The 26777-nt window shown below is 37.3% G+C and overlaps 1 protein-coding gene and 1 pseudogene across 1 annotated transcript; one reads left to right on the plus strand and one right to left on the minus strand.

The window, feature by feature from the left end:
• Window positions 1-5014: 5014 nt before the first annotated feature.
• CETN3 (centrin 3) lies at window positions 5015-22584 on the minus strand. Its single transcript, XM_061424373.1, has 5 exons — window positions 22425-22584; window positions 20305-20440; window positions 18396-18510; window positions 10457-10648; window positions 5015-5415 (listed from the first exon to the last, which is right to left on the minus strand). Exons 1-5 carry the CDS (start codon window positions 22439-22441, stop codon window positions 5372-5374), a joined length of 504 nt encoding a protein of 167 aa, XP_061280357.1. The 5' UTR covers window positions 22442-22584; the 3' UTR covers window positions 5015-5371.
• LOC133251764 (actin-related protein 2/3 complex subunit 1A-like) lies at window positions 10665-14009 on the plus strand (annotated as a pseudogene).
• Window positions 22585-26777: the final 4193 nt, after the last annotated feature.

Raw genomic sequence — 26777 nt, forward strand, 5'->3', positions numbered from 1 at the left:
CTATAGCAATTTATATTTTAATAAAACTTGCAATTCACAAAACATCTTCACAAGTATAATCTGATTTAATTTTTCCCCAAACCAAAAAAGGTATTTACAACATATGTTTTCTAGTTTTTAAAAAATCTTTCCTATTTTATTTCTTTTAATCTTTGCTAAGCAGTGAAACTAGCCAATTAGATTTGAACAAAGTTTTCTCTCATAAAAAACATCCTTACAATCTAAATCTTCCCTTTTTTTTTTTTCTTTTTCCCCCTTTGAGGGAGTTATTTTGTTTTTATTGCTAATGCTGAAAAACATCACATCATCTCGTAGGAGTTAGATTAGCAATAATTATCTCTCAGCAGGACTGACATAGAGAAAGTCTCCTGGAAAGTTTAGTTTTGGCCAGCTATTTCAGATTTAATTGAACATGTTTACCTTAATAGGAAATGAAAAAGAAAAATGTTGATTTTGCTTAAAGTATGGTTAAGTTTACCAGGTTGGCAAGGACTTTAAATGCCTCAGTTTTCAACACAAGCAAAATACATGTTCTCTAAGGAAAGATAGCTTCTCTAATGAAACACAAATCATTAACCAGCTGTTACAATTAAGGAGGTCATCCATGATAGATCCCCTGGAGAAGGGTTTAAAAGTTTGATCATTTGTACCTTGAGATAGTTTATAAACATCATTGTAGGCGGATAATCTAGTGGCTATGAGCAGACTCTGGAGTCAGAACGCTTAGGAGCAAATTCCAATTCTTATTACCTTGAAGGGCTTCACTGGTATCTCAATTGGTAAAGAATCTGCCTGCAATGCAGGAGACCGGGGTTTGATCCCTGGGTCAGGGAGATCCTATGGAGAAGGAAATGGCAAGCCACTCCAGTATTCTTGCCTGGAAAATCCCACAGACAGAGGAGCCTGGCAGGAGCCTCTTTGGGGCTGCAAAGAATCGGACACAACTTAGCAACTAAAACTAAAGCATTACCTTGAACAAGTTACTTAAGCCCTCTAAGCTTTGAGTTTTGTGTATGTAAAACAAAAGCCACTCAACAGTATCTATCCCAAGTTATTAAGATTAAAATACATAATCTATATAAATACCTCTGTGTGCCTGGAACACAATAGCACTTAATTTACTAATTTTTACTGTTTTCTTTTTAATCTTTTGGCTACACCTCAAGGTATGTGGGATTTTAGTTCCCCGAGTAGGCATCAACCCATGCCCAGTATTGGCAGCACGGTCTTAACCACTGGACCACAGGGAAGTCCAAGTTACTAAATTTTTAAAGACATTTCCTTTATAAAACTTAGCTGCACAATGGATAGAATATTCATGTGGGGGAAAAAAAAAAAACTATTTCTATAATCTCATGTAAGTGCAAATGAAACAGGATGAAAGAATCTTCTCCAAAATGACAATGGATACTAGTCCCAGATAAAAGGTGACAGTATGTCCTAATTTGCCTAGACTAGTTCTGAGTTACACCTGTTGTCCCAATATAAATAATAATCTCCCCCTAAGCCCCTTCACTCTCAAGTAACCTGGTTCAGATCATAAAATAGATGGTCAATTGTGTTTGTTACTAAACTTTTTCCCCACACACCTCCAAGTCATATTCTATACTCAAATGTATAATACTGGAGGTTAGGTCTGTGTAAATGACATTTTCCCTTTGCCAGCTGAATTTTTTTAAGCTCCACTAAATACTGAACTGGGGCTTCCCAGATGGCACTAGTAGTAAAGAACCCTACTGCCAATGCAGGATATGTAAGAGATGGGGGTTCAATTCCTGGGTCAGGACAATTCCTGAAGGAGGGCATGGCAATCCACTCCAGAATTCATGCCTGGAGAATCCCCATGGATAGAGGCCCTGGAGGGCTACAGTCCAGGGGGTCGCAAAGAGTCAGATACAACTGAAGTGACTTGGCACACATGCATGCAAAAAGAGAACTAGAAGAATAAAGGAAGACAGGAGGAGGAAAGGCTCGTAACATTTCCTGTTTGCCTGGAGTTCCTGTCAACATCTCCAAGGCAACAGGTCTTCATTTCAGGAGCATCACCTGGTTCCACTCGCCAGCTTTTTCTGGAGATTTCCCAAACCAGCCTCATCAATCCCCTACCAGTGCCCTCCTCCTCAGGCAGCTCTGAGTCCCTGCTCTGCAGGACCTCTCCTCCAAACTTCTAGTTTCCAGGAACCACCACCTTTACCCTCAGCTATCTCAGTGTTCCTTTTCTGATTTTTTTCGGTTCTCTAGCACCAGTGGCAACCCACTCCAGTGTTCTTGCCTGGAGAATCCCAGGGACGGGAGAGCCTGGTGGGCTTCCGTCTCTGGGGTCGCACAGAGTCGGACACGACTGAAGCGACTTCACAGCAGCAGCAGCAGCACCAATTTAACTTATTTCCGGTATTTGCCGGTTTTAGTTGATAAGTCCTGGCGGGACTCTCTCATGACCCTAGGACTGCAGCCCGCCACGCTCTTCTGTCCATGGGATTTGCCAGGCAAGTATACTGCTGTGGGTTGCCATTTCCTTCTGCAGGGGATCTTTCACGACCCAGGGATCAAACCTGCGTCTCCTGCATTGCAGGCCGATTCTCAGTGGTACTGAGCCACCAGGGGAGTCCACTCTATATTACACTCTGTTAAAATATCCAGTTGTGCTCTTCTTGATGTCTGAAGTCTAACTGATACTGATACTATTGAGAGGAATGGGAATGGAACTGGCAATTTTAACACAAAAAAAGAATTTTTGCTGTTACTTTCTATATTATCTTTATATAATACCTACATAAGTTAAATTTAATTATATATTTTAAATGATTTTTTAAAACTATTTTGCCATCTTCACGTTGGTCTTCAGAACATTAAAAATCATCTTCAGGGTAAAACACGTCACTAGCAATTCCCAAGAGGATTTACATTCGGCGATTATCGTCAGATAGATGGCTTAGGGAGTTGAAGAAATAAGCAACCCAACTGGATAGTCCACTCATCATAGTGTTTGCTAATGCAAGGCCATTAACACTGGCACATCAACTAAATTTTAAAGTGTTCCATTAGAAATGCTATATGAATTTCCTGCAATAAACTATTAAATAAGCATTATGCATCACATATTAAGTGCATAATAAATATATTTCTGATTTCCTCCCCATCGCAACTACCTACCACCAGACCCTAATCTAGGAACTGTTGAGAGGCACATAACTTCTTAAGAAAGTAGGCTTTGTTGGCTTACATATAAAAAAAAAGATCTTAGCTGAAAAATTGCAAACTATCAAAGCTTACCAGGACACCAGAGCAGCAAACGCACCAGCTTAAGTTTAACAAGAAAGTTATTTTCTTACATCATGAAATGTCATTGCATAATCAATATAACTATAATAATAAATGACTAATACTCACCTCCACTTCCTTTTGTAAAGCAAATTCACTCCTGTCTTCTTATTGCCCCCTCTACTAGTTAATTTTATAAGCCTTTGGACTCTACAGTTATTGACACTGGAAAAAACTTTACCCTCTGTCCCTGGGATTCTCCAGGCAAGAATACTGGAGTGGGTTGCCATTTCCTTCTCCAATGCATGAAAGTGAAAAGTGAAAATGAAGTCTCTCAGTCGTCCCCAACTCTTAGCGACACCAAGGACTGGAGCCTACCAGGCTCCTCCGTCCATGGGATTTCCCAGGCAAGAGTACTGGAGTGGGATGCCATTGCCTTTTCCGAACTGTAAGAGAAAGCTTTCACAAACAAAGAACTGAGGTGAGCACTCTTCCCCTCAAGCCACAGTTTCAAAAGAAAATGCTGGCATCCCAAGGAGAAAGTATTTATATTAAGACTAAAGAAGAATCTCTGTACATGACAAAAAGTATCTTGGGTTATCTATTCCAATACAGTGGTAGAAGACTAGCAAGCCTCGCTATATGTTCGTGCTCTACTCTGCATTTTCTTTATTCTTCAACTTCCTGGAAATCAACATATTTTGTGATTGAGACAAGGAAGGCATATTCATCACTATGATACAATTTTTTTAATTTCACAGTCTATTTGTTGCCCTAGATACTGGACACTCAGTCATGTCCAGCTCTTTGTGATCCCTACACTATACTACTATGAACAATTGATTTCAAATTCAAAATTAAATTTTAATATGGTGAACAATTAACTTGCTTTCTAGATAATTACCTGAAATATCACCACTATTACATTATTCTTTACTGATTTTTTTTGCTAAGTTCCTAGTGGATAATTCTTTCTGTAGTATTCTAAGAGGCTCACATTTAGAGTGCCTCAAATTATTACTTTCCTTTAGATTTAAAACAAGAACCTAAACACCACTGAACCAAACTTTCTTCCTACCACCAGGAACAGGTGATTAGTGAAAGATGGGTATAAATTCCATTTGTCTATGACCTATCTCCCATTACCAGGTGTCTTCCCCCAACATACCCTTCTATAAGGAAGAAGAACCCACCAATACCTGGAAAATCTGCCACCACTGCTTCTTGGCAAATCACTGAATGTTCCTTTATGCAGTAAAACAGAGCCTTACATGATTTCTGTGACTCACAGTTTCCTATTTTCACCACTGTGACGTTTAATTGAGTGATAATTATCTTAAGAGATCAAAATTCCAAAATTTACATCTTTCACTTTGCCAAGAAGTTAGATGATTCAAACTGTATTCAATTAGTTTAAGATGGAAATATCCAGATTTAACTGTCATAACTTACGTTGACACCAAAAGTATTATGGAACATAATACATGAGGATAAATGAATCTATATGCACAATACTTTTTCCCTCCAAACTGAAAGACTCATGAAAAAGGAATTATGCCTATATTGAGTCATCATTTTGTACTGAAACATCAAATATCAAACTTGTAATGAAAAATGTACTATTATATTAAAATCTGTATGTCAATTTTTGTTTCTGAAACCAATAGTGTAAAGAGAAAAGATTTAAGAAAGATACTCTTGAGAATTAACAGACATTTGGAATCAAAATAAAACAAAATGTACCAAATTTTAATACACTAAAAAATAAACATTTTATTAAAGAAAGTCTGAAAAACATATGCACCAAAACAAAAGTGACTACGAATGCTAAATAAAAAACCTTCAAAAAATGTGTACCACATGATTCAACGTTTTAACTTTATATATAAAAGCTATACTATAAAATACAAAGCTAAACTATTAGAGTACTAACAATACTATTCATATAAAGAAACTTAACAGTAGTAAAATATGAATACATAAGATGCTTATTTTTGGTCCTTTCGGAAAAACAAACTAAGATTTTTTTTTTTTTTAACACAGCTCCAGGGACAAAAATAGAATATAAGATGACAACTGCAACATTCTTAGTGTTTATCCTTGTAATTCTTTAAATGTCACCAGTCATAATAGCAATGAATTCCTCTTGATTTACTGTGATAAGAAAGAAAATGTAAGTCAGAAATACAAATTTTTTTCAGAGAACATTTTTACTATTTTATACTAAGTATTTTTAAATTTTATATTATACAAAATTCTTAATAAACCAAGACATAGTATTTTGCTTTTACTTCTTTGTAGCAAATTGAATACATTAAATTGAATTTCATGAATACAAAAATATATAAAATATAATAAACATAAATATTCTATAATATTAACTAAAGTATCCAAGTTACAAAAAACCCATCATAATCATTTACACACACAATAAAATAGTTTTAAAAGCTTGTTATTTTAAATTTCTTAGATGGTTAAGCTCTCTTGATAATCTTTATTCCACTAGTTCATTTAACAAACACTTTCTGAATAAATAAGCTTAAATATATCATACATGTAAATTAGAATTATGAAGGATGAAAATAGAAAAAATGTCAACTTGTTTTTGGAACTTTTACAGACATAAAAGCCTCTGTTTAAAAGGAAACAAAACTGAAACATAGTTAAAGAAAAAACAGTGCAAAAAAAAGCTATAAGGAATTAAGAAGAATGAGTTGCTCAGAACCTGAGAAAGAACAACCAATTCATGCATTCAATATTAAACATCTACAACACAGTATGACAGACAGTGGAACAGAATACAAAACCTATAATACAAAACTCAAAATACTTTCAATGATTTTATAAACTGCAGTATTGATTTTTCACCTTTGCAGTTAAAGGAATACGCTTCAATATCTTATGACAGCTATTACCCCTTTCCCTCTCTAGTTATAAAACATAATCAAAATATATTAAAACTTTGAACAATTTCATCGATATGCACCTTCTTTTAAGAACCCCTGATTTAGAAAAATCTAGAATCAGGCATCTAGACCAAAACAGCAAACAAGAGTATATTTTTAAGGAAAACAACACAAGGAAAGTGGCCTTAGAATGATTTGACTAACATCATTTTAACAGCATAACAGAGCCATAATTAAAATATTCAAAATCTGAAAAGTACTTATGTTTTCTTACTTTAAGAAAGAAAACTTAACCTCAAACTTTTTCTCTCAATTTGTAAAATCCCAATACTCAAATTTCAAATCAAGCATCATGGAGTTCTAAAACAAAACACTGGAGCATTTCAAAAGTATTTTAAACTATTCCATAATTCCATATCTAAAAACAAAATGTTTAAGTCCAAAAAAGTAAACTTAAAAGCTGGCTCAGACAGTAAAGAATCTGTCTGCAGGACAAACCTGGGTTCCATTCCTGAGTTGGGAAGATTCCCTGGAAAAGGACATGGCAACCCACTCTAGTATTTCTTGCCTGTTGAGTTCCATGGACAGAGGAACCTGGCAGGCTACAGTCCATGGGGTCACAAAGAATTGGACACAACTGAGCGACTTCACTTCACTTCACACACTGAGCAACTTCATTTCACTTCACTTTGTTATCAGTAAGACTTTCAGACAATTAGGAGGATCGATGATGCCTTCATACATTTGGTTTTATAACCTTCTCTATCAATCGTATCTTATATCAAGTTCCTTTATTTAATAATTCTAACATAATGCCTACCTTAAAATAAGCATTTGATAAACTATATATTGAATCAAACAAATATGCCACTTCATTTTTTTGTACACTACCTTTTCAAACAAAATTTTCATCAGTCATTTTATAGGGTAAATCTTATTACATTTTATTAAAATTAAAACATTTCAGGGAAATTAAGTAGATTAATTACCTTAGAGACTATCTGGCTTCAGAGGGGAAATAACAAATTTTAACATCTGAAGTGCCAGTTGAATACTTTACTAACACATTGCTTCATATAATAATATGTAACTTAAAAAACTCTATAAACATAGAAAACTAATATTTTACTTTATAGCATAAGAGGCAATACAGTATTATGGTTAAAAGCATATTCTTTGTCATTATGGAGATTTGAGTTTAAATCTCACTCTGCTGTGTTGTGATAACCTTGAATAGGTTATTAAACTCTCAGAGCTTTAGTTTCCCCATCTATATATTCATCTATCCTAAGCATAAATATGTAAAACAATGTATTTACTTCACAAAAGCTATTATGAAAATTAAGTGACATAATCCACAAGGTAACATTATAAGCACAGAATATAAAATATATTAAGTACTAAATAAATGTTAAAGGGATTTCCTGATGGCTCAGATGGTAAAGAGTCTGTCTGCAATGTAGGAGACCCAGGTTTGATCCCTGGGTTGGGAAGATCCCCTGGAGAAAAAAATGGCAACCCACTCCAGTATTCTTGCCTGGAAAAATCCCATTGACGGAGGAGCCTGGCGGGCTACAGTCTATAAGGTCGTCAAGAGTCAGACATGACTGACCAACTTCACTTCACTTCAAATGTTAACATTCATAATTATTTAGAAGATGGTCCACTTGGAGTTTTTTAATGTTGCTACTGTTTTTCAAAAAGATTTATTGTGTTTTAGTTTATATATCTTGGGAAGGAGTCTTTCTATATCATTACCAGAGCTTTATTTAGAGAAGCAATCCTGTACCTAGTATAGGTAAAACAAACTGTTTTACCCGTATAATACTGTATAATACCTCTGGTCTTTTGACACATTAGTAGCAGGAGTATGAAACAGATATACCAAGATTCTCTCTACCACTGAAGAGAGTATGTTACATAAAGGAACTCATTTAAAGCTGCTGCTGCTGCTGCTAAGTCGCTTCAGTCGTGTCCGACTCTGTTCGACCCCAGAGACGGCAGCCCACCAGGCTCCCCCGTCCCTGGGATTCTCCAGGCAAGAACACTGGAGTGGGTTGCCATTTCCTTCTCCAATGCATGAAACTGAAAAGGGAAAGTGAAGTCGCTCAGTCATGTCCGACTCTTAGCAACCCCATGGACTGCAGCCTACCAGGCTCCTCCATCCATGGGATTTTCCAGGCAAGAGTACTGGAGTGGGGTGCCATTGCCTTCTCCGCATTTAAAGCTAACTCAGAGTAATAATCAACAGCTAGGGAAGACACAAACATTTTTTAACTATGAAGGCAGTGGATTATAAATCCAAATATTAGAGTTAGAGCTTAAGAAGTCATTTAAATTTTCTCAAGTTTCAATCATCTCTGTTTTAAAATATAATTAATTATGTTGATTCTCTTCAAAGAGCTAGTACTAAAAATAGAAAAGTTGTATGCATGTATGCTAAGTCACTTCAGTAGTGTCCAACTCTTTGCGACCCTATAGACTGTAGCCCACCAGGCTTCTCTGACCATGGGATTCTCCAGGCAAGAATACTGAAGTGAGTTGCCATCCCCTCCTCCAGAGGATCTTTCCGACCCAAGGATCAAACCCAAGCCTCCTGCATTGCAGGCAGATTCTTTACCGCTGAGCTAACCGGAAAGCCCCAGAAAAGTTGTATAATGCTCAGTAATAGTCACATAAATATAACGGGAAAGCATAATAATGCACAATTCTAACAATCTACAAATCTGTATTGACAACCAGTTGCTACTATCTTACCTCCTTATTGAAGCATCCCAGTATTTCCAAGGTTATATAAATATACGTATATACATATAAATATATATATTCATGTAAAAATGAATAGTTGGTACTATAGCAACATATATCTACTGTAACACACACTTCTGCTCACTACTTAAGTCTATAAACATCACAGTACTCATCACGTTCAAGAAAACGCAGGAGAATATAAACATGAAAAAAAAAAAAAAGGAAAACAAGTTTACACTTAATGCTAGGCATGTTCAATTATCTCCATTTCATAATCATAACCACCTTGAAAGGTATTTTTTTTTTTTTTGAAAGGTATTAAAGTTGATTTTTGTAAATAGGAAAACTGAGACTCAGAAATGTAACAACCTGCACAAAATTACAGAGCTACTAAGTAAGTGGTAGAGATTCAATTCAAATCCAGGCCTGTATGATTCCAAAGCCTCAGGCTTTTTGCACTGTATGATTCCATACTGCTCTTCAGTGGCTCACAATATAATTGAAAAGGCACATATGTATATAACTAACAGAAGGCAATGTATAAAAGGTCAAAAAAGATTGTTTCGCTAAATGGGCCCTCAATGGAAATCTCATCATTTACAAATAGAGATCAATGAGGGAGGCTTTGGGGAGTTTAAGATGAACCTGAGATAACGACTAACATTTTCGCAGACAGAACCTGGCAATTAGATTAAAGAACAGCATGATGAAAGGCACAGCATAAAAGGACAGGATGGAATATATTCTGTCAAAGTATGTATACTATATAAGTAGTGAGGGTTAGAGTAAAAAGAGGAAGAATACAGTGGAAAATAAAACGAGATAGCTGTTGTAGGACAGATCTCATTTAGGCACTAAAGAATCATAAGTGTCTGAATATGAAAATGACATCACCAAACTTGCATTTTAGGAAAAGAATGATATTAGGATGAAAACAGAGGCTTAGAGGCATAGAGGAGGCAATTAGGAGGCTACAAGAGACTCTAAGTCAGCAAGAGCAGGGACAACATCAGCCTCTTACTGGGCAGCACTGGTCAGCACACAGAACTGTGTACCAGCAGGCATTCAAGGAAATAATGAACGAAGCTATGATAAATTCCAACAAAGAAATTAGGGCCTGAATTAGGACAGCAGCAGTAAATAAAGAAATAAAACTTCAAAATATTTGAAGGGAAGACTCAAACTTAAGACATGCATAAAGGTTGAGAAAGAAAGCATTAAAGGATGAAATTTACTGAGAGGCTGAAATTTTGGAGATATTTCACCCTCAACGAAATATAATATGAGGTTCCACACTTCAATACTTTCTTGAAGTGTGGAACCTCATATTATAACCTGTACAGTTAGTTTTAAAGGTCTGCTTCATTTCAAGCCAAGTATGTGTGATACTTATGCAAAAAGCCCATTACAGAATGAACAACATTTACACTAAATAAAGGGACAGTTTGCAAACGGTCTTGAAAATCATTTGGTTTAAAAAAAATTACTTATGTGTACAAGTAGGAATATTTGGAATATATGTTTTACTCAAAACTTACTTTCTCCATCACCATCTTTATCAAATTCTTCTATCATAGCCCGAAGTTCTTCATCACTCATGTTTTCACCCAATTCTCTGGCAACACGTCGCAAATTCCTCAAGCTTATTTTACCAGAATCATCATCATCAAATAGTTTAAATGCCTTCAGTATTTCTTCATGTGGATCTCTTTCCAATATCCAGTCTGTCACTATAGTTAAAGAGAGATGAAAGGTAAACCTTCACAGTCACAAAGGCATTCATTTGTAAAATCAACTAATTATTAGATGAGAATTAAAACTGTGAAAGTAGTTTGGCAATAAAAACGCCAAACCAAAGTACAAAATCCCTGAGATAAAACCTAAAATCAGAAAAGCCAAATCCATATTTTAGAATTTAACCTTCACATTATCTACAATTTATCCTATTATATGGCTTCCCACGTGGCTCAATGGTAAAGGATCTGCCTGACAAGCAGAAGACATGGGTTTGAAGCCTGGGCCAGGAAGATCCTCAGTGAAGGAAATGGCAACCCACTACAGTATTCTTGCCTGGGAAATCCTGTAGACAATGGAGCCTGGTACATTACAGTCCATGGGGTCGCAAAAGAGTCAAACACAACTTGTGACTAAACAATAATATTCTATTTTAAGAGTAAGCATAATTATATTACACAGAAGCAAATTTTTGAAAACTATATTTATACCATATTTATTTAAGGTCTACTATTAAGAACTGTACTAGGTTCCACTGATATCAAGCACACAAGTCTGGGAGTTCGTAACCTAGTTGTAGAGATGACATACCAACAGAACAATCAAAACCAACTAAAAATTGTTTGCTGGCTAAACTTAATAGTAATACTGATCTCCAAATTTAACACAACTTAAAAACAAATTTCCCTAACAAATTTACAAAATTAACTGTCACTATTAATAAAGACACAATTTCAGATAGTATATGAAAATTCTGCTTGTATCTTCATAACTTAGAAGAACCCCTTGGTTTCTCAAAAGAAGTTCCTAAAAGGATAGAATCTGATTGTAGTAAGAATAAAAAAGTCTGGAAAGGAGATCTCTCTAAAGTCAAATCCATTCTGTTCAGCAAGATAGTAACTATCAGACAGCTAAATTAAAATTAAATGTGAGCAATTTCAGGCCTCAATAGTAACAATTATTTAATATATTAAATTTAACAATATATAATAAGAGTGAGCTTAATATTTTCATAAAACCACAGTCTTTAATCAATAGCCACAACAACAAAACTTTTTAATCTGTGGTATAAAACTTTTTAAGTTACTAGATAAAATTCTGAAAATATCAAAGTAAAAATCTTTGAAGTAATTCTACATGTTAATCTACCACTACAACAAGAGCCATTTATGATTTTCACTGTGCCATTAAAAATAACTCCATCCTGTGAGGTTTACAGAATCATTAAAAATTTGCAAAGGCTTACAGATGGAAAACACTGGAATATTTAATGCACCCAAAAGAAAAATACAATTCAAGTCCCCCACAAACTGTTGCTATGCTGCTGTCTGCATCATATCTGGTTGAATGAGCTTTAGAATAAGCACCTATTCAAGATAATGTTAAATCATCTACACATATATTCAATAATTTTCTTTTTTTCCTCTACAATAATTTTCTTTTATCCATTAATTTTATACAAAAGTCTTCCAAGTAACTAATTGAAGTATATTACTCTAAGTATGCAAATCATCAAAGCTCATAAATATTCAGTTAAAAAGGAGTTGGCATATATACAGCCATAACACCAAAATAAAATACCACACTTAACTTTATGGCTCATACTCAACTTATTTTGAATTTAGTCCCAACAAAAAAGCAGGACAAGGAAAAAAAAAAAGTGTTAAGAAATTTTCTTCACCAATTAAATAATTTACATGACAGGTGAACCAAAAAAGCAGCTTGCTGAAAATATTAATGTACTTAAAGAAGCAACAGGGTGATCTGGGGAACAGATGGGGTTCCAAGATGTATAAATTCCTATCCCAATGGTGCTTTAATTGTGTTAGTTACTTCAGACTTGTGTGTCTATAGAATCTTTTATCAATACTTTGCCTTAGAATGCAACTTTTCTTTGGAAGTATAAATACCCATCATTCTGGACAGCTAACACATTTTAACTTCATGATGACTCCCCTCCATGCCTTCATGTTCTATTCTTGCTCTACAAAGTAGAATTATAACATATATTTTTTTCAATGAAAATAAATCAACAGAAAGGCAGTAAAGGTGGGTTGAATCTATTTCACAAATTTCTGTCCATGTAACTCTATTTTCAAATGACTTAATTATACTATCAGAAATGTACTCACTCAAAATAGTTAGATCTTATACATTGTAAAAATCACTTAAGGGTCCTCTACTCGTGCCCACCAGAGTCTATGAGCATGCACTGACCAGAGTCCACGAATTCAATACTCCAAGCCCGTCCAGATGTCCCCGATCCCAGCTTTCTATGCTTCAAAAACACTAAGAACAATACCCCTGCATCAGTTTTTACTATAGCCAATCACCTTTCATGCCTAGAACACGGATCATACCCAAAGCGCCTTTAGCCCAAATAATCACAAAGTCCACATCTATAAGAAGGACGGGGGCCACTGGGTGAAAGTTCAGGAACTCAAGGAGCACAATGGACACATCACAGGTCCCGATTGGGCTCCCAAGGGTGACCATACCATCACTTGCGGGGCCCACCGCAATACCTACATCTGGAGTCAGAAAGATGGTGTCTGGAAGCTAACCCTGGTGATCCTGAGAACTAACCATGCAGCCACTTTCATCAAGTGAGAACAGATTCGCCATGGGCAGCAGGGCATGACTCATCTTTGTTTGGTACTTCGAGTCTGAAAATGATTGGTATGTGAGCAAGCACGTTAAAAAGCCCACCCGCTCCACGGTCCTCAGCGTGGACTGGCATCCCAACAACGTTTTGCTGGCAGTGGGATCCTGTGACTTCAATGAAGAGTGCTTTCTACCTACATTAAAGAAGTGGATGAGAAGCCAGCCAGTATGCCCTGGGGTGGCAAAATGCTTTTCAGTCAGCTGATGTCAGAGTATGGAGGCAGGGCACACGGGCTCAGCTTCTCGGCCAGCGGCAGCCACCTGGCTTGGGTCAGCCACAACAGCACTGTGTCCACTGCCAACGCCTCAAAAAGCATGCAAGTCTCAACCCTAAAGGTGGAGTTCCTGCCCCTCCTGAGTGTGTCGTTTGTCTCAGAGAACAGCATCGTGGCTGCTGGCCATGACTGCTGCCCCATGCTCTTTAACAAGAACAATCACAGCTGCTTGACCTTCGTCACCAAGCTGGACATCCCCAAACAGAGCATCCAACACAATATGGACAAGCGGGCCGTGACTGAGGACTGCAACACGGCCCTGGAGACACTGCACCAGAACAGCATCACTCAAGTCTCTATATATGAGGTGGACAACCAAGATTGTTGCAAATTTTGCACTAATGGCATTGACAGAGGCATGACCATTTGGGATTTTAAGACCTTAGAATCTTCCAGCCGGACCCTTCGGATAATATGAAGATGAGCAGACTTCCACGCAGGATGCGTGGGGCAGCTCCACCATTTGCATCGGAGGAGAGCCACTGCCAGGAAACACTGAAGACACACACGGCGCAAACCTTGTTCTGTGTTTTGTGTGAGTATAACTAGTGAAAGCGTTGGCTTTTTAAAAGCAGCAGAGATTGAGTTTTGTTTCATGGGTTTTTTTGTTTTGTGACTTCATTCCATTCTTGACCAAAGTTTCTCTTTAAGTAGTTTATTATGGAAAATTGTCAAGACTAACTTAAAGGAAGGGCTGGGGAGGTATATAAATTGTCTGCTAAAAAAATTAAGTAAAAACACTGAATATGTTTTAAAAAATCACTTAATACAGCAAATTAGAAAACATCACATTAAAACTTTAAACCCAAGCAGTCATATCCTAGATTACTGAGGTTACTAACTTTTTTACTCTTAACTACATCCCTTTTCTTTTCACTCTCACCACCCTCAGCACAGAAAATCTATTACAGTTGTCCCTCAGTTTCTATGGTATCCATGGGAGACTGGTTCCAGGACTTTCCTCAGATTTCAACATCTGGAATGGGTAGTATTTGCATATAACCTATGCACATACCCCTGTATACTTTAAAACATCTCTGGACTACTTACAATATCTAATACAATGTAAATGCTATGTAAATAGTTGTAAATACGACGTAGTGAAGTGAAAGTGGCATCTGACTCTTTTAGACCCCATGGGCTATACAGACCATGGAATTCTCCAGGCCAGAAGACTGGAGTGGGTAGCCTTTCCCTTCTCCAGGGGATCTTTCCAGCCCAGGGATGGAACCCAGATCTCCCACATTGCAGGCAGATGCTTTACCAGCTGAGCCACAAGGGAAGCCCAAGAATATTGGAGTGGGTAGCTTATCCCTTCTCCAGCGGATCTTCTCAACCCAGGAATCATTGCAGGATTCAATTCCTGGGTCTATTCTGATTCAGAGTAATTTGTCCCAAAGTGGGTTCGATCCCTGGGGTGGGAAGATCCCCTGGAGGAGGGCATGTGGGTTGCCTGGAGAATCCCCATAGACAGAGGAGCCTGGCGGGCTATACTCCATGGTGTCATAAAGAGTCAGATATGACTGAGCAACCAAGCACAGCACAGCACATAAAACATATATTCATCTGTGGTCAGTCATTATTTTAAAATAATCAAAAAATGAAGAGAAAACATGGTTCTTAACTATTCCCAAACAGTAATAAAATTTTATCTGACAGTTGATATTCTTAATAAGTGGCCTGAGGATAGCTAAAGTATGTGCTGAGCCTGTGAAAAGGTTGATCTTTGAAAGTCAGGGTGAAGTTTATTCATGAACATTTATTCTAGAAGGAACCCAGTATTTCTGCTCTATTAGAAACACAGAAGAGATGGAGGATCAGGAAAGGTAGAGATGACATAGGACTCTGGCTTCAGCTGCTAATAAAATCAAAATTTTAAAACTGTATCCACTTAAGATGAAATAATGTGTTTTATAAAATTATTAGAGGCAATTATATAGTGCTTAGGGCTTCCCTGGTGGCTCAGAGGTTAAAGCGTCTGCCTGCAATCTGGGAGACCTGGGTTCGATCCCTGGGTCAGGAAGATCCCCTGGAGAAGGAAATGGCAACCCAGTCCAGTATTCTTGCCTGGAGAATCCCATGGACGGAGGAGCCTGGTGGGCTACAGTCCATGGGGTCGCAGAGTCGGACACGACTGAGCGACTTCACTCACTCTCACTCATATAGTGCTTAAAATAACCTACAACCAGCTGGCACTAGTGGTAAAGAATTTGCCTGCCAATGCAGGAGACACAAGAGACGCCAGTTCAATCCCTGGGTTGGGAAGACCCCCTGAAGGAGGAAACGGCACCCCACTACACTATTCTTGCCAAGAGAAGCCCTTGGACAGAGGAGTCTAGCGGGCTACAGTACATGGGGTCACAAAGAGTAAGACACAACTGAGCGTCAACATACACAGGAAAAGGTAATGAGAAAAATACAAATACATGGAGTAGAATACTTTTTATGCTTCAACAATACACATATATCACATTTTCAAGCCATTAAAACAAAGACTAATTTTTTAAGTAATAACAAACACTTAATTGGCTCAGCTGGTAAAGAATCTGTCTGCAGTGCCCGGGAGACCTGGGCTTGATCCCTGGGTTGGGAAGATCCCCTAGAGAAGGAAAAGGCTACCTCCTCCTTAGTTCTCTCCTGGCCTGGAGAATTCCATGGACTAGATAGTCCACGGGGTCTCAAAGAGTCAGACACAACTTACCAACTTTCACTTTCAATTGAACTTACTATATACTAAGGCTCTTTTGTTAAACACTTCACATATTTTTAACTTATTTATTCCTAAGAACCCTATGAGATAGTACAACCATTCCCATTTTATAGCTGAAAATGAGGCAGAGAGAAGTAAAATGACCAAGTTACACAGCTAGCAGGTGGCAAAACCAGGATCTAAACCCAGGCAATCTGATTCCAAAATGTCCATGCTAAACCACTACACTGGACCAAATTTATTTGAAGTATAGCTCTTTCCTAGTAGTATCATTCCTATTGTATCCTGAACCTTGTTTCTATAAACAATCTAGTTGAAACTTTCGGAGAAGGCAATGGCACCCCACTCCAGTACTCTTGCCTGGAAATCCCATGGATGGAGGAGCCTGGTAGGCTGCAGTCCATGGGGTCACTAAGAGTTGGACATGACTGAGCGACTTCCCTTTCACTTTTCACTTTCATGCATTGGAGAAGGAAATGGCAACCCACTCCAGTGTTCTTGCCTGGAGAATCCCAGGGACGGACAGAGACCGGTGGGCTGCCGTCTATGGGGTCACACAGAGTTGGACACCACTGACGTGACTTAGCAGTAGCAGCAGTTAAAACTTTTGCTAAAATCATAAACCCCAAAAGCTTCAATACTGGGAAAATGAAATGGCACTATTCCTCTTCTCAAGTAAATTCTACAAATTAGAGAAAAAAAAGAAGATGCTCTCCAAAGGGACAGGCTCCTTTCCAAATAATCATCTATTAATTGGAGATCTTCTCTGTGGTGCTTTTTTTGTCTTCTAGATTTTTTCCTTTAATTTCCCTCTTCCTCGCTTTGGGTTCAAATTTTCAGATTTGAAAAAAATTACTAACGATACAAATCTATTTTTTTCCACACGTACTAACTGCTATTCCTTTTCTTTCTCATATTACTTCTTGTTGAATACTTAAAGGTTTCTTTGTATATGTCTGTGTGTAGCTGAATTTTCCTAGATTCTTAGAATATCAAAAACTAACTAAATATTTAGGATTAGGATACTATTATTATTTAGGATATTATTTAGGATATTATTATTTAGGATTATTAGGATATTATTACTAACTAAATATTAGGATATTAGAAGGATTTCCCTGGTGATCCCATGGTTAAGAATCTTCCTTGCAATGCTGAGGACATGCGTTCGATCCAGGAACTAAGATCCCATAGGCTGCAGAGCATAAAGCCCACACACTGCGACTACTCAGCCCAAGTGACACAATAAGAGTGTCTATGTACTACAATGAAAAATCCAATATGCCACAACTAAGATCCAACACAACCAAATAAATAAATTAAATATTTTTTAAAATGAACAAAGGATTTGAATAGACATTAAAAATAATAATAATATGCTTAGATTATGACCCAGCTGGTCGTTCTAAATGTTTTCTTCTGCTCCCAGTCTAGCAACTGCCACCCTTACTACAATCTTCTCCCCACCAGTGACTTTAAAGAGATGACTTTATTCATTGAGCTCAAGGTCATCTACAGTATGCAGCCCCGCTCATATGCTTTGTCAACCTGAAGGCATGTACTTCATAGATGGCTAAAGATACCATATCTTTAGATATGGTAGTTTGGTAGATACTGCTACCAATTTCTTCTTCTCCCACCGTGCCAATGAAAATCACATATTTGGATAGTCTTGGGAAATATTTTCTAAACAAAAATACACCAAATCTTATCTTTTCCTCTAAGAAAATAATTTCTCGACCATTCTTAGTTTTATCACATAATATAGGTACCCATTACGTAGAAAGACATCTTCCCGTAACAAGCAACACAACAGTTGCTTGGTTAAAATCTTCAGAACAAAGCAAAAGACAAAATGATAAATCTCATTTACAGTGAAGCTACAAATCTTTTCTTTGAAAATTAGCAAAAAAGAAAGAGCACCCCAAAAAAAACACCAAAAATAAGATGTACATTATATAGCAATGTTCAATGACAAAATTCCATAACCCAGAGAATTTTAGAAATACTGATAGTATCCAGATAATTTCCTAACAACTGTTGATTACAAAGACTTTTGTAAAACAGTGTTTACAAAACTGTAAAAATACACACCAACTTCATTGAAATCCTCAAAGGTTATTTTCCCAGTGGCTTCTCTGTCATAATCTTTAAGAATCTTCAGTACATCAGCTTTTTTTACATCAAACCCCAAGGCTCTCATTGCCACCTTTTGGATTAAAAGGGAAAAGCAAATTATAAAAAATTTTTACAAAATAAGTGAATTCCAATTCTTCAGTTCTTAAAACTTAAAAGATGACAACATATCAGTAAAGCATATTCTTTCACATGTTTTGTCTCTAAAATAACAGTGACAGTTTTTCTTCATGAATAAAATTAAATGGCATTTCTTTTCATTTTTATGTATCCCTTTTTTAATATGACAAACTAATCAATGAGTGTTTATAGAATATATTGTACAATGTATTGACTTTACTGCACAGATAATTTTAACAAGTTATTTTTTTCTCAAAGGATTAACAACCAAATTTTTAAAAAAGGCATAGCATAAATATTAAAAGTTATACAACAGAAGAGATTAAAAAATTAAAATAAGAATTACTCAACATGATTAGTTATCAAGTAAGTTATCAACTACTTACTGCTATCAAGTAAGTAGTCACAATCCCAAACTTAGAGAAAGAAAAGATCTAGTTAATAGTAACAAAGAAGAAGAGATGTTATTATTAAAGAAGTCTTACTGGAGAGATACAAGTTGGATGAAGTGGAGTAGAAGGGCATTTAGAAAAGAATGACTAGTACTAAAACACACAAAGAAATACACAACAGGCTTGAACACAGTGAACAGAGCACTCTACCTTACCTGAATGGGGAAAGAGCAGGTGGAAAAAAAGCAGTTAGCAAATGAGAAAAGTATGTGGTAGTAAAAGTGTGGGAGGCATTCAATGCAAATGAAAAAAATCTGAACTCAATCTAGTGTACAATGAGGAGCCACTAAGCATTTATGAGCAATGAATAACATGATGAAAGAATTTTAGAAAGATGAATCTAATGATAGTGTACAGGAAATGGAGAAACCATGTAGGAAGTTCCAGATACAAAAAACCACAAACCAAGATAATAAGAATGGCCACAAATAGAAGAGACATTATAAAGGAAGTAAAGTGAAGTGAAGTCAAAGTCGCTCAGTCGTGTCCGACTCTTTTCGATCCCATGGACTATACAGTCCATGGCATTCTCTAGGCCAGAATACTGGAGTGAGTAGCCTTTCCTTCTCCAGGGGGATATTTCCAACACAGGGATCAAACCCAGATCTCCAACACTGCAGGCGGATTCTTTACCAGCTGAGCCACAAGGGAAGCCCATTATAAAGGAAGAACTGATCAAAGCTAGGTAACTAAAACAGAAGGAAAAGTAAGCTAAAGAGCCACAAGGATACTACCTCTCTCATTGTGCTGAGTTTAAGATCCAAACTATCTTAAACATCAATTTCCCCTTGATTCTTTATAAAAAATTCTAAAACTTAAAACTGATATTTTTCCCCACTAGCACTGCATCAACACCAGACACCACTTATATCATTTGAATAAGAGAAAATAGGTTGAGACTGTTACTAACATGTTTAAATTAAAAAACAACACTGCCTCAATCTGAGAAATGAATGAGTCACAAAAAAAGGAAAAAAACACACAATGGGAAGAGGAATATGGTTAGAACTGTTTAAATCCTACAGTTTCAAATATTTTAACTATGTGAATGAAAAATAAGCCCCTCTACAGGAATATATTTTTACATTTAAAATATTATTCATTTTACCATGTGAAAGGGAGTTTCTAAAAAGATACAAGTACTACTCAACTATATTATAGCACTTAACAGTAAATGTTTAAAATGGTTTACATTTCCAAAACCAGTTCAATTAAAATATTTAGAAATGCATTTTTAATCAGCAGACAAAAATGCAAAACATTTTAATAGAAAAGATATATTTTAAGTGTATTACCTTTAATTCATGATAATCTATTGCTTCATCTTTGTCTGTGTCAAATAGTTCAAAAGCATCTTTAATTTCTTGTTTCTGTTCTTCAGAGAGTTCTCTTCTTTTTTTCCTCTTTGTTTTGTCTACTACAAGGTCATTTCTATGAAATGATAAGAAGAAAGTCTGTTTAGTCCACCTTAATCCTATTGTCATATGCTTCTAAATGATAAAATTCCAAAAATGCAACCAAAAAATTAGCCAATGAATAATGTTTTAAATTTCTAAAAAGTATTTTGTAAAAACATAAAGAAATTTCCTAACATGAGTCAAAGCCCTGCTCATTCCACTAAGCTGCTTTAAATTTATACCTCCCTAAAACTGAAAAGTTTTACAGTTTTAAAAGGTTATTAAAAGAAATGAGGACCTAGCTTTTCCTTCTTCCTAGCTTTGTATTTATTCCCACTAATATTACTGTGGAAGAAACAAGAAGTGTGAAAAAGAAAGTTCTGTCAGAAACCCCAACAAAAAACATAACACCCATACTTATTCTCATCATTCTACAATATAGACTGTTTAAAAAAAAGAATTCAATTCACAATTGATCTCTATATATTAGGTTTACTTTTATAGTGCTTAGAATTATCAATAGTATTGCAAAAAAAGTCTAATTCATCAATTAATTTACAAGCTATTTTGGCACTGTTAGACTACACATTTTAAACTGTTTGGCACTTTTTTGTAATTTCTCCCATTGATATTAACAAATCAGCCAAAATAATGAACGTAAGCATACCACGAATATCAAACACCAAAAAAGTACTTAATATTTGTGGTATTTTATTTATACATAAGGTGAAGAGTCAATTGTCTTGTAAATCTCAGCATATACATTTAGACAGTTTCTCACAAACTCTGAAAAAACTTAAAGTAAAAAAAGTAATTTACTTTAAAAACTAGAAATGTATTCCTTAAGAGGTGCCAATATAAGCGTTCCAAATTTTCAAATGGGGCTTACAACACTTGTACAAGTTTTGAAACAAGAATTCTATAAACTTTAAAAATGTAAAAACCAGTTGACTTTTATTCTCTGAAATCTACTCTAAAAAGGCAAGAGATGACTAGGAAATGACCAAATGAGGTTATGATAAAGCTCTTTCTTTCACAAGAGACCTGAATTCACACAAGCTTGGAAACTCCGGGGGTTATTCTCTTCCCAAGATTCTGACCGGACAAAAGTTCACAACCCACCGACAGTAGGTCTCATTCAAGGTTACCACGATTATCCCTCTTCAGAACTCGCTTCCTTTTTACTGAAGCGTAACTACATAAACACTTTTACGGTAAAACTTCTAGCTGTGGTTGGGAGAGGGAGCAACAAACAGTGAGTTAGAGGCTGGAAACGAATGAAAGGTAAAATGAGAAAATTTAGGAAATCTAAGAGATTACCAACTAAAATCACTAAAAGGAGCCTCTGATTATACCCTTTTGCAGGGCCCCAGGAGAAGGAGCAGAGGTTTTGCGTTATTTCCAAAATTTACGGGTAAATATGTTAGTAGGGGGCTTCCCAGGTGGCTCAGTGGGTAAAGAATACGCCTGCAATGCAGAAGACGCAGGTGTGGAAGATCCCCTGGAGGAAGGCAGGGCAATCCTCTCCAGTACTCTTGCCTGGAGAAACCCACACCCAGAGGAGCCTGGCGGGCTACAGCCCATAGGGTCGCAGAGTCTGACACGACTGAAACGACTGAGCACGCACGTTAGCAGGAGGTCGGCTGAGGTGGGAGCCGTGGACAAAGCACTGAACTAAGGGATGCTCCAAGGCCTGGTTTCCCGGTTTCTCGCATAAACACCGCGCATTGAAACCTCGCGATATTTCCCTGCCTCCTCAAGACTACCACAGCCCGGCTTTTTGGCGGTCTAAAGCCAGTGCCCTGACAGAAATGACCGCCTCAGCTAAAGTGCGGAGCTCACCAGGGCCCCCAAGGGGAGGAGGTCTGGGCCCGGGAACTTTGACCAAGGATCCCGTCCCTCGTCCCAAACTGCATTCCCTTTCTCGCTTCGGCCTCCAGCTGCTTCCCTTCCACACACAACCGCCCTGGGGCCCGCTGCGAGGTGTAGAGTGCATTTGCCGCCTCCTCATTACCGACCTCAGAGCTAAACTCATTTTGTCTTCGGACTGAGACGTTCCTCTCGAGAACGATTTTAACCCCCTACCCAAAGCAGCAAGACTTCCACAGGCCGTTCGACAGACGCCAACGACCCTCAGCGGTCTCAAAAACCTCCCACAAAGCAAGACACTCCTGATCTGGATTGGTTGAAATCGCTAACGTCCTGCCCATTGAGGCGAAAGCGTCACTTGTCCTCTGCTCTCATTGGGCATATTTCACGTCAATCAAATAGATCTCCCTGCCGGCATCCCCTGCTACGCCTCTCACCCTTTAGATTGGCCTGTTGCTTTCCGCCCACCCCCAATCCTTTGAGAAGCTGAGTGTTCGCTGCACTCAGGTGGGAGGTAGCTGAGCTATGCCTCTGACCGGAAAGCCTGTGGCGTGTGGCCCAGGGTCCGGAGACCCGGCGGAAAGGGAAGGGATGAGATATGCCGCAGGCTGTCCTCCGGCTAGAAGGAGGGAGCGGCTTTCGAACGGTGTCTGCGAAACTTGACTCTACTGTATTGTACATTTTTGGATGGTTTGAGTACCTGGGGGAGTGTATTTAAAACGCAGATTTAAATATCACTCATTCTGATTTCTAGTAGGTGTGAATCTGCATTTTTTTATACAAACTTCAAATGATTCTGAAGCAGATACTGTGGATTATATTTTGATAATCACTGGGTTGGATTATTAGGCTATTTACGGTTGAAGCTGTACCTAAAGGGCCATTTGCTCCCCTATTCTTCCTTTGAACGGGTTTGTTCGTTTTTGTCCTTTATTTTCGAGTGCTGTAAGCTGCTTATACTCATGATGTTATCTTCACCACCAAACGAAGTCTCTTAAAGCTCACTTGGACATTTAGTATCTTTACCTGTTCATCTCTCCTACTAATCTTAAAAGGCTTATATCCTTCATTTAACACTATTCCTAGTGCCTAAAACAATGTCTGATGCGTTGTAAATGTCTGATGCCTCTGCTCAGTAAAGATTTGTCGCATTGAATGGAATCTTGCTGTGAAAAATCACAAACTACTGAGCTAAACTGCAAATCTCAAAAAGGAATGAAATAGCCAGAGACTAGGTGTCCAGTAACAGAAGAGGGAAGGTATTAATATATAAAACTGTGACATAAATATAAAGAGATACATGTACACGTTTAGAGAAGAGAGAGAACACAGAAGGTATAAGAAAGACTTCTTGAAGGAGATGGCATATATGTTAAGCCTAGAAAGATGAGCTAAATTTGGGTAAGTAAAGATGGTAAAAACATTCAATTCCGCTTTATTGACTGCCAAAGCCTTTGACTGTGTGGATCACAACAAACTGTGGAAAATTCTGAAAGAGATGGAAATACCAGACCACCTCACCTGCCTCCTGAGAAATCTGTATACAGGTCAAGAAGCAACAGTTAGAACTGGACATGAAACAACAGACTGGTACCAAATCAGGAAAGGAGTACGTCAAGGCTATATATTGACTTATTTAATTTATATGCAGAGTACATCATGAGAAACGCTGGGCTGGATGAAACACAAGCTGGAATCAAGATTGCCAAAAGACATATCAATAACCTCAGATACACGAGATGACACCACCCTCATGGCAGAAAGCGAAGAAGAACTAAAGAACCTCTTGATGAAAGTGAAAGAAGAGAGCGAAAAAGTTGGCTTAAAACTCAGCATTCAGAAAACTATGATCATGGCATCTGGTTCCATTACTTTGTGGCAAATAGATGGGGAAACAATGGAAACAGTGACAGATTTTATTTTGGGGGGCTCCAAAATTACTGCAGATGGTGACTGCAGCCATAAAATTAAAAGACGCTTGCTCCTTGGAAGGAAAGTTATGACCAACCTAGAAAGCATATCAAGAAGCAGAGACATTACTTTGCCAACAAAGTTCTGTCTAGACAAAGCTATGGTTTTTCCAGTAGTCATGAATGGATGTGAGAGTTGGACTATAAAGAAAGCTGAGAGCCAAAGAATTGGTGCTTTTGAACTGTGGTGTTGGAGAAGACTCTTGAGAGTCCCTTGGACAACAAGGAGATCTAACCAGTCCATCCTAAAGGAGATCAGTCCTGAATATTCATTGGAAGGACTGATGCTGAAGCTGAAACTCCAATATTTTGGCACCTGATGCAAAGAACTGACTCGTTTGAAAAGACCCTGATGCTGGGAAAGATTGAAGGCAGGAGGAGAAGGGGATGACAGAGGATGAGATGGTTGGATGGCATCACCGACTCAATGGACATGAGTTTGAGTAAACTCCAGGAGTTGGTGATGGACAGGAAGGCCTGGTGTGCTGCAGTCCATGAGGTTGCAAAGAATCAGACATGACTGAGCAACTGAACTGAAAGATGGTATAGTAGCTCAGACAGTAAAGCATCCTCCTGTAATGCAGGAGACCTGAGTTGGATCCCTTGGTGGAGAAGATCCCCTGGAGTAGGAAATGGCAACCCATTCCAGTATTCTTGCCTGGAGATTTCCATGGACAGAGGAGCCTGGCGGGTCACAGTCTATGGGTGTCGCAAAAAGTCAGACCCGACTGAGCGACTAACACACACGCAGAGATGGTATAATGAAGTAAAGCTAAGAATTAATAGCTACAGGATAGCCCTTCAAAAAATAACAGAGTTAAAAAACTCTAAATTTTAAAGTATAAATCACCTTTGAGTCTAAAAGGACAGTAAAATTGCAATTACATACTAGACAGTAATGACAATGGAAAACTATATTAAAATGGTAAGATACAGACCAAGCTATAGAACAAAGTTATTTTACTATTAAACAAGAATAAAAGTAAACCAACATTGATTTGAATATTTTAGAAATGAACAAAATTAACTAATTGAAATTAGGAAGAAGAAATTACTAAAGATAAAACAACAACAAAAGAAAATAGGTTTTTAGAAGAAAATTGTGAAAGTTATAAATGATAAATAGTCTCATAATCTAATAATAAACTGGTTTTTGGCAATAGCAATAAAATGGACAGAATTAGGGAATTGTAACAAGAAAGGGAATGTTGCCACTAATAAAGTTGACAGTTTAAAAGAGAATTTCAAAAATTATTAAAATACTTTATACAACTTCATTCTGCCAATAAATATTAACACTAAAATGAAATAGTCACTTTTCAGGGAAAAAAAATAAGGACTCAAAAAAAGTAGAAAACTGAAGCTATAGATAAGACTTTAAAATTATGCAAAGCTCTGTATCACAAAACAAAAAGGCATCCAGCCTACTCAGATTTATGGGTGAGTTTTAAAAATTCTTGAAGAGCTTATTCTTGTGCTTTAAATTCAAAGTATGATGGAGAGCTTCTTAGCTTAATTTTTGAAGAGAGCACAACCCTTAGCATCTTAAAGGTGTTTACAGTCAGTGAATGCATGCTCCATGATGAGCCAGAAGAGAAAGTTGCTCAGTCGTGTGCAACTCTGCGATTCCATGGACTGTAGCTTACCAGGCTCCTTCGTCCAGGGAATTTTCCAGGCAAGAGTACTGAAGTGGGTTGCCATTTCCTTCTCCAGGGAATCAAACCCAGGTCTCCCACGTTGCAGGCAGACACTTTACCTTCTGAGCCACCAGGGAGGCCCATGATGAGCCAGAGCAGAGCCAAAAGTAAATAAAATGGTTTAGGAAGATTAGTAGCATTAGTTATTTGTTTAGCCTTCCTCCTGAAACCTTAAACAATCATTGAGAAGTTAATTTCTAATTCAGAAGTGACTTGGAGAAGCACCATCTACAGATAAGATATTTCAAAAAGATATCTGAAATATCAAAAGAGGTATGGAAACCTGTTAACAAATGACACAGATCATCAAAGTGGCATCTCAGAATTTGCAAGAGGTGACTAATGGTTCAGAGAGAGTTGATCTGCCTGGCAGAGTCCAAGACGCTAGGTTTAGAGTTACAAAGTAGAGGGTGGAAATGAGAAGAGGGCTACATAAAATGTAAGTTTAAAAACTCTAGGTAACCACTGCACTTCAGTTTCTCCAAGTTCCCCTCCTCATTATTCTCTCTTCACCTCTGTTTAGAACCCCACTCTTAAAAAGTGAATGAAAAAATCAAAAACCATTAGAGATAGGAAGAAAATCAATGGTATGAAGGATGAAACTAAGGAAACAGCTATCTACGAAGACTGAGCTTAGGAACCAAAAGAAATTCATGATAAATTAATAATATTAAGCTTTCTAAGAGTCAAGAAAATATTGTATTGGAGAATGAGATATTTTGAAAAAGAAACATCCTGACAGTAAGAAAAGACTTAAATATGATTACAGAAATTAAAATTTTAATACATTAGTGAGATGATTTAATTGAAATATTTCAGAACACAGAGCATTCAG

Source organism: Bos javanicus, chromosome 7 (genome assembly GCF_032452875.1).
Source record: "Bos javanicus breed banteng chromosome 7, ARS-OSU_banteng_1.0, whole genome shotgun sequence".
Classification (NCBI taxonomy): domain Eukaryota; kingdom Metazoa; phylum Chordata; class Mammalia; order Artiodactyla; family Bovidae; genus Bos; species Bos javanicus.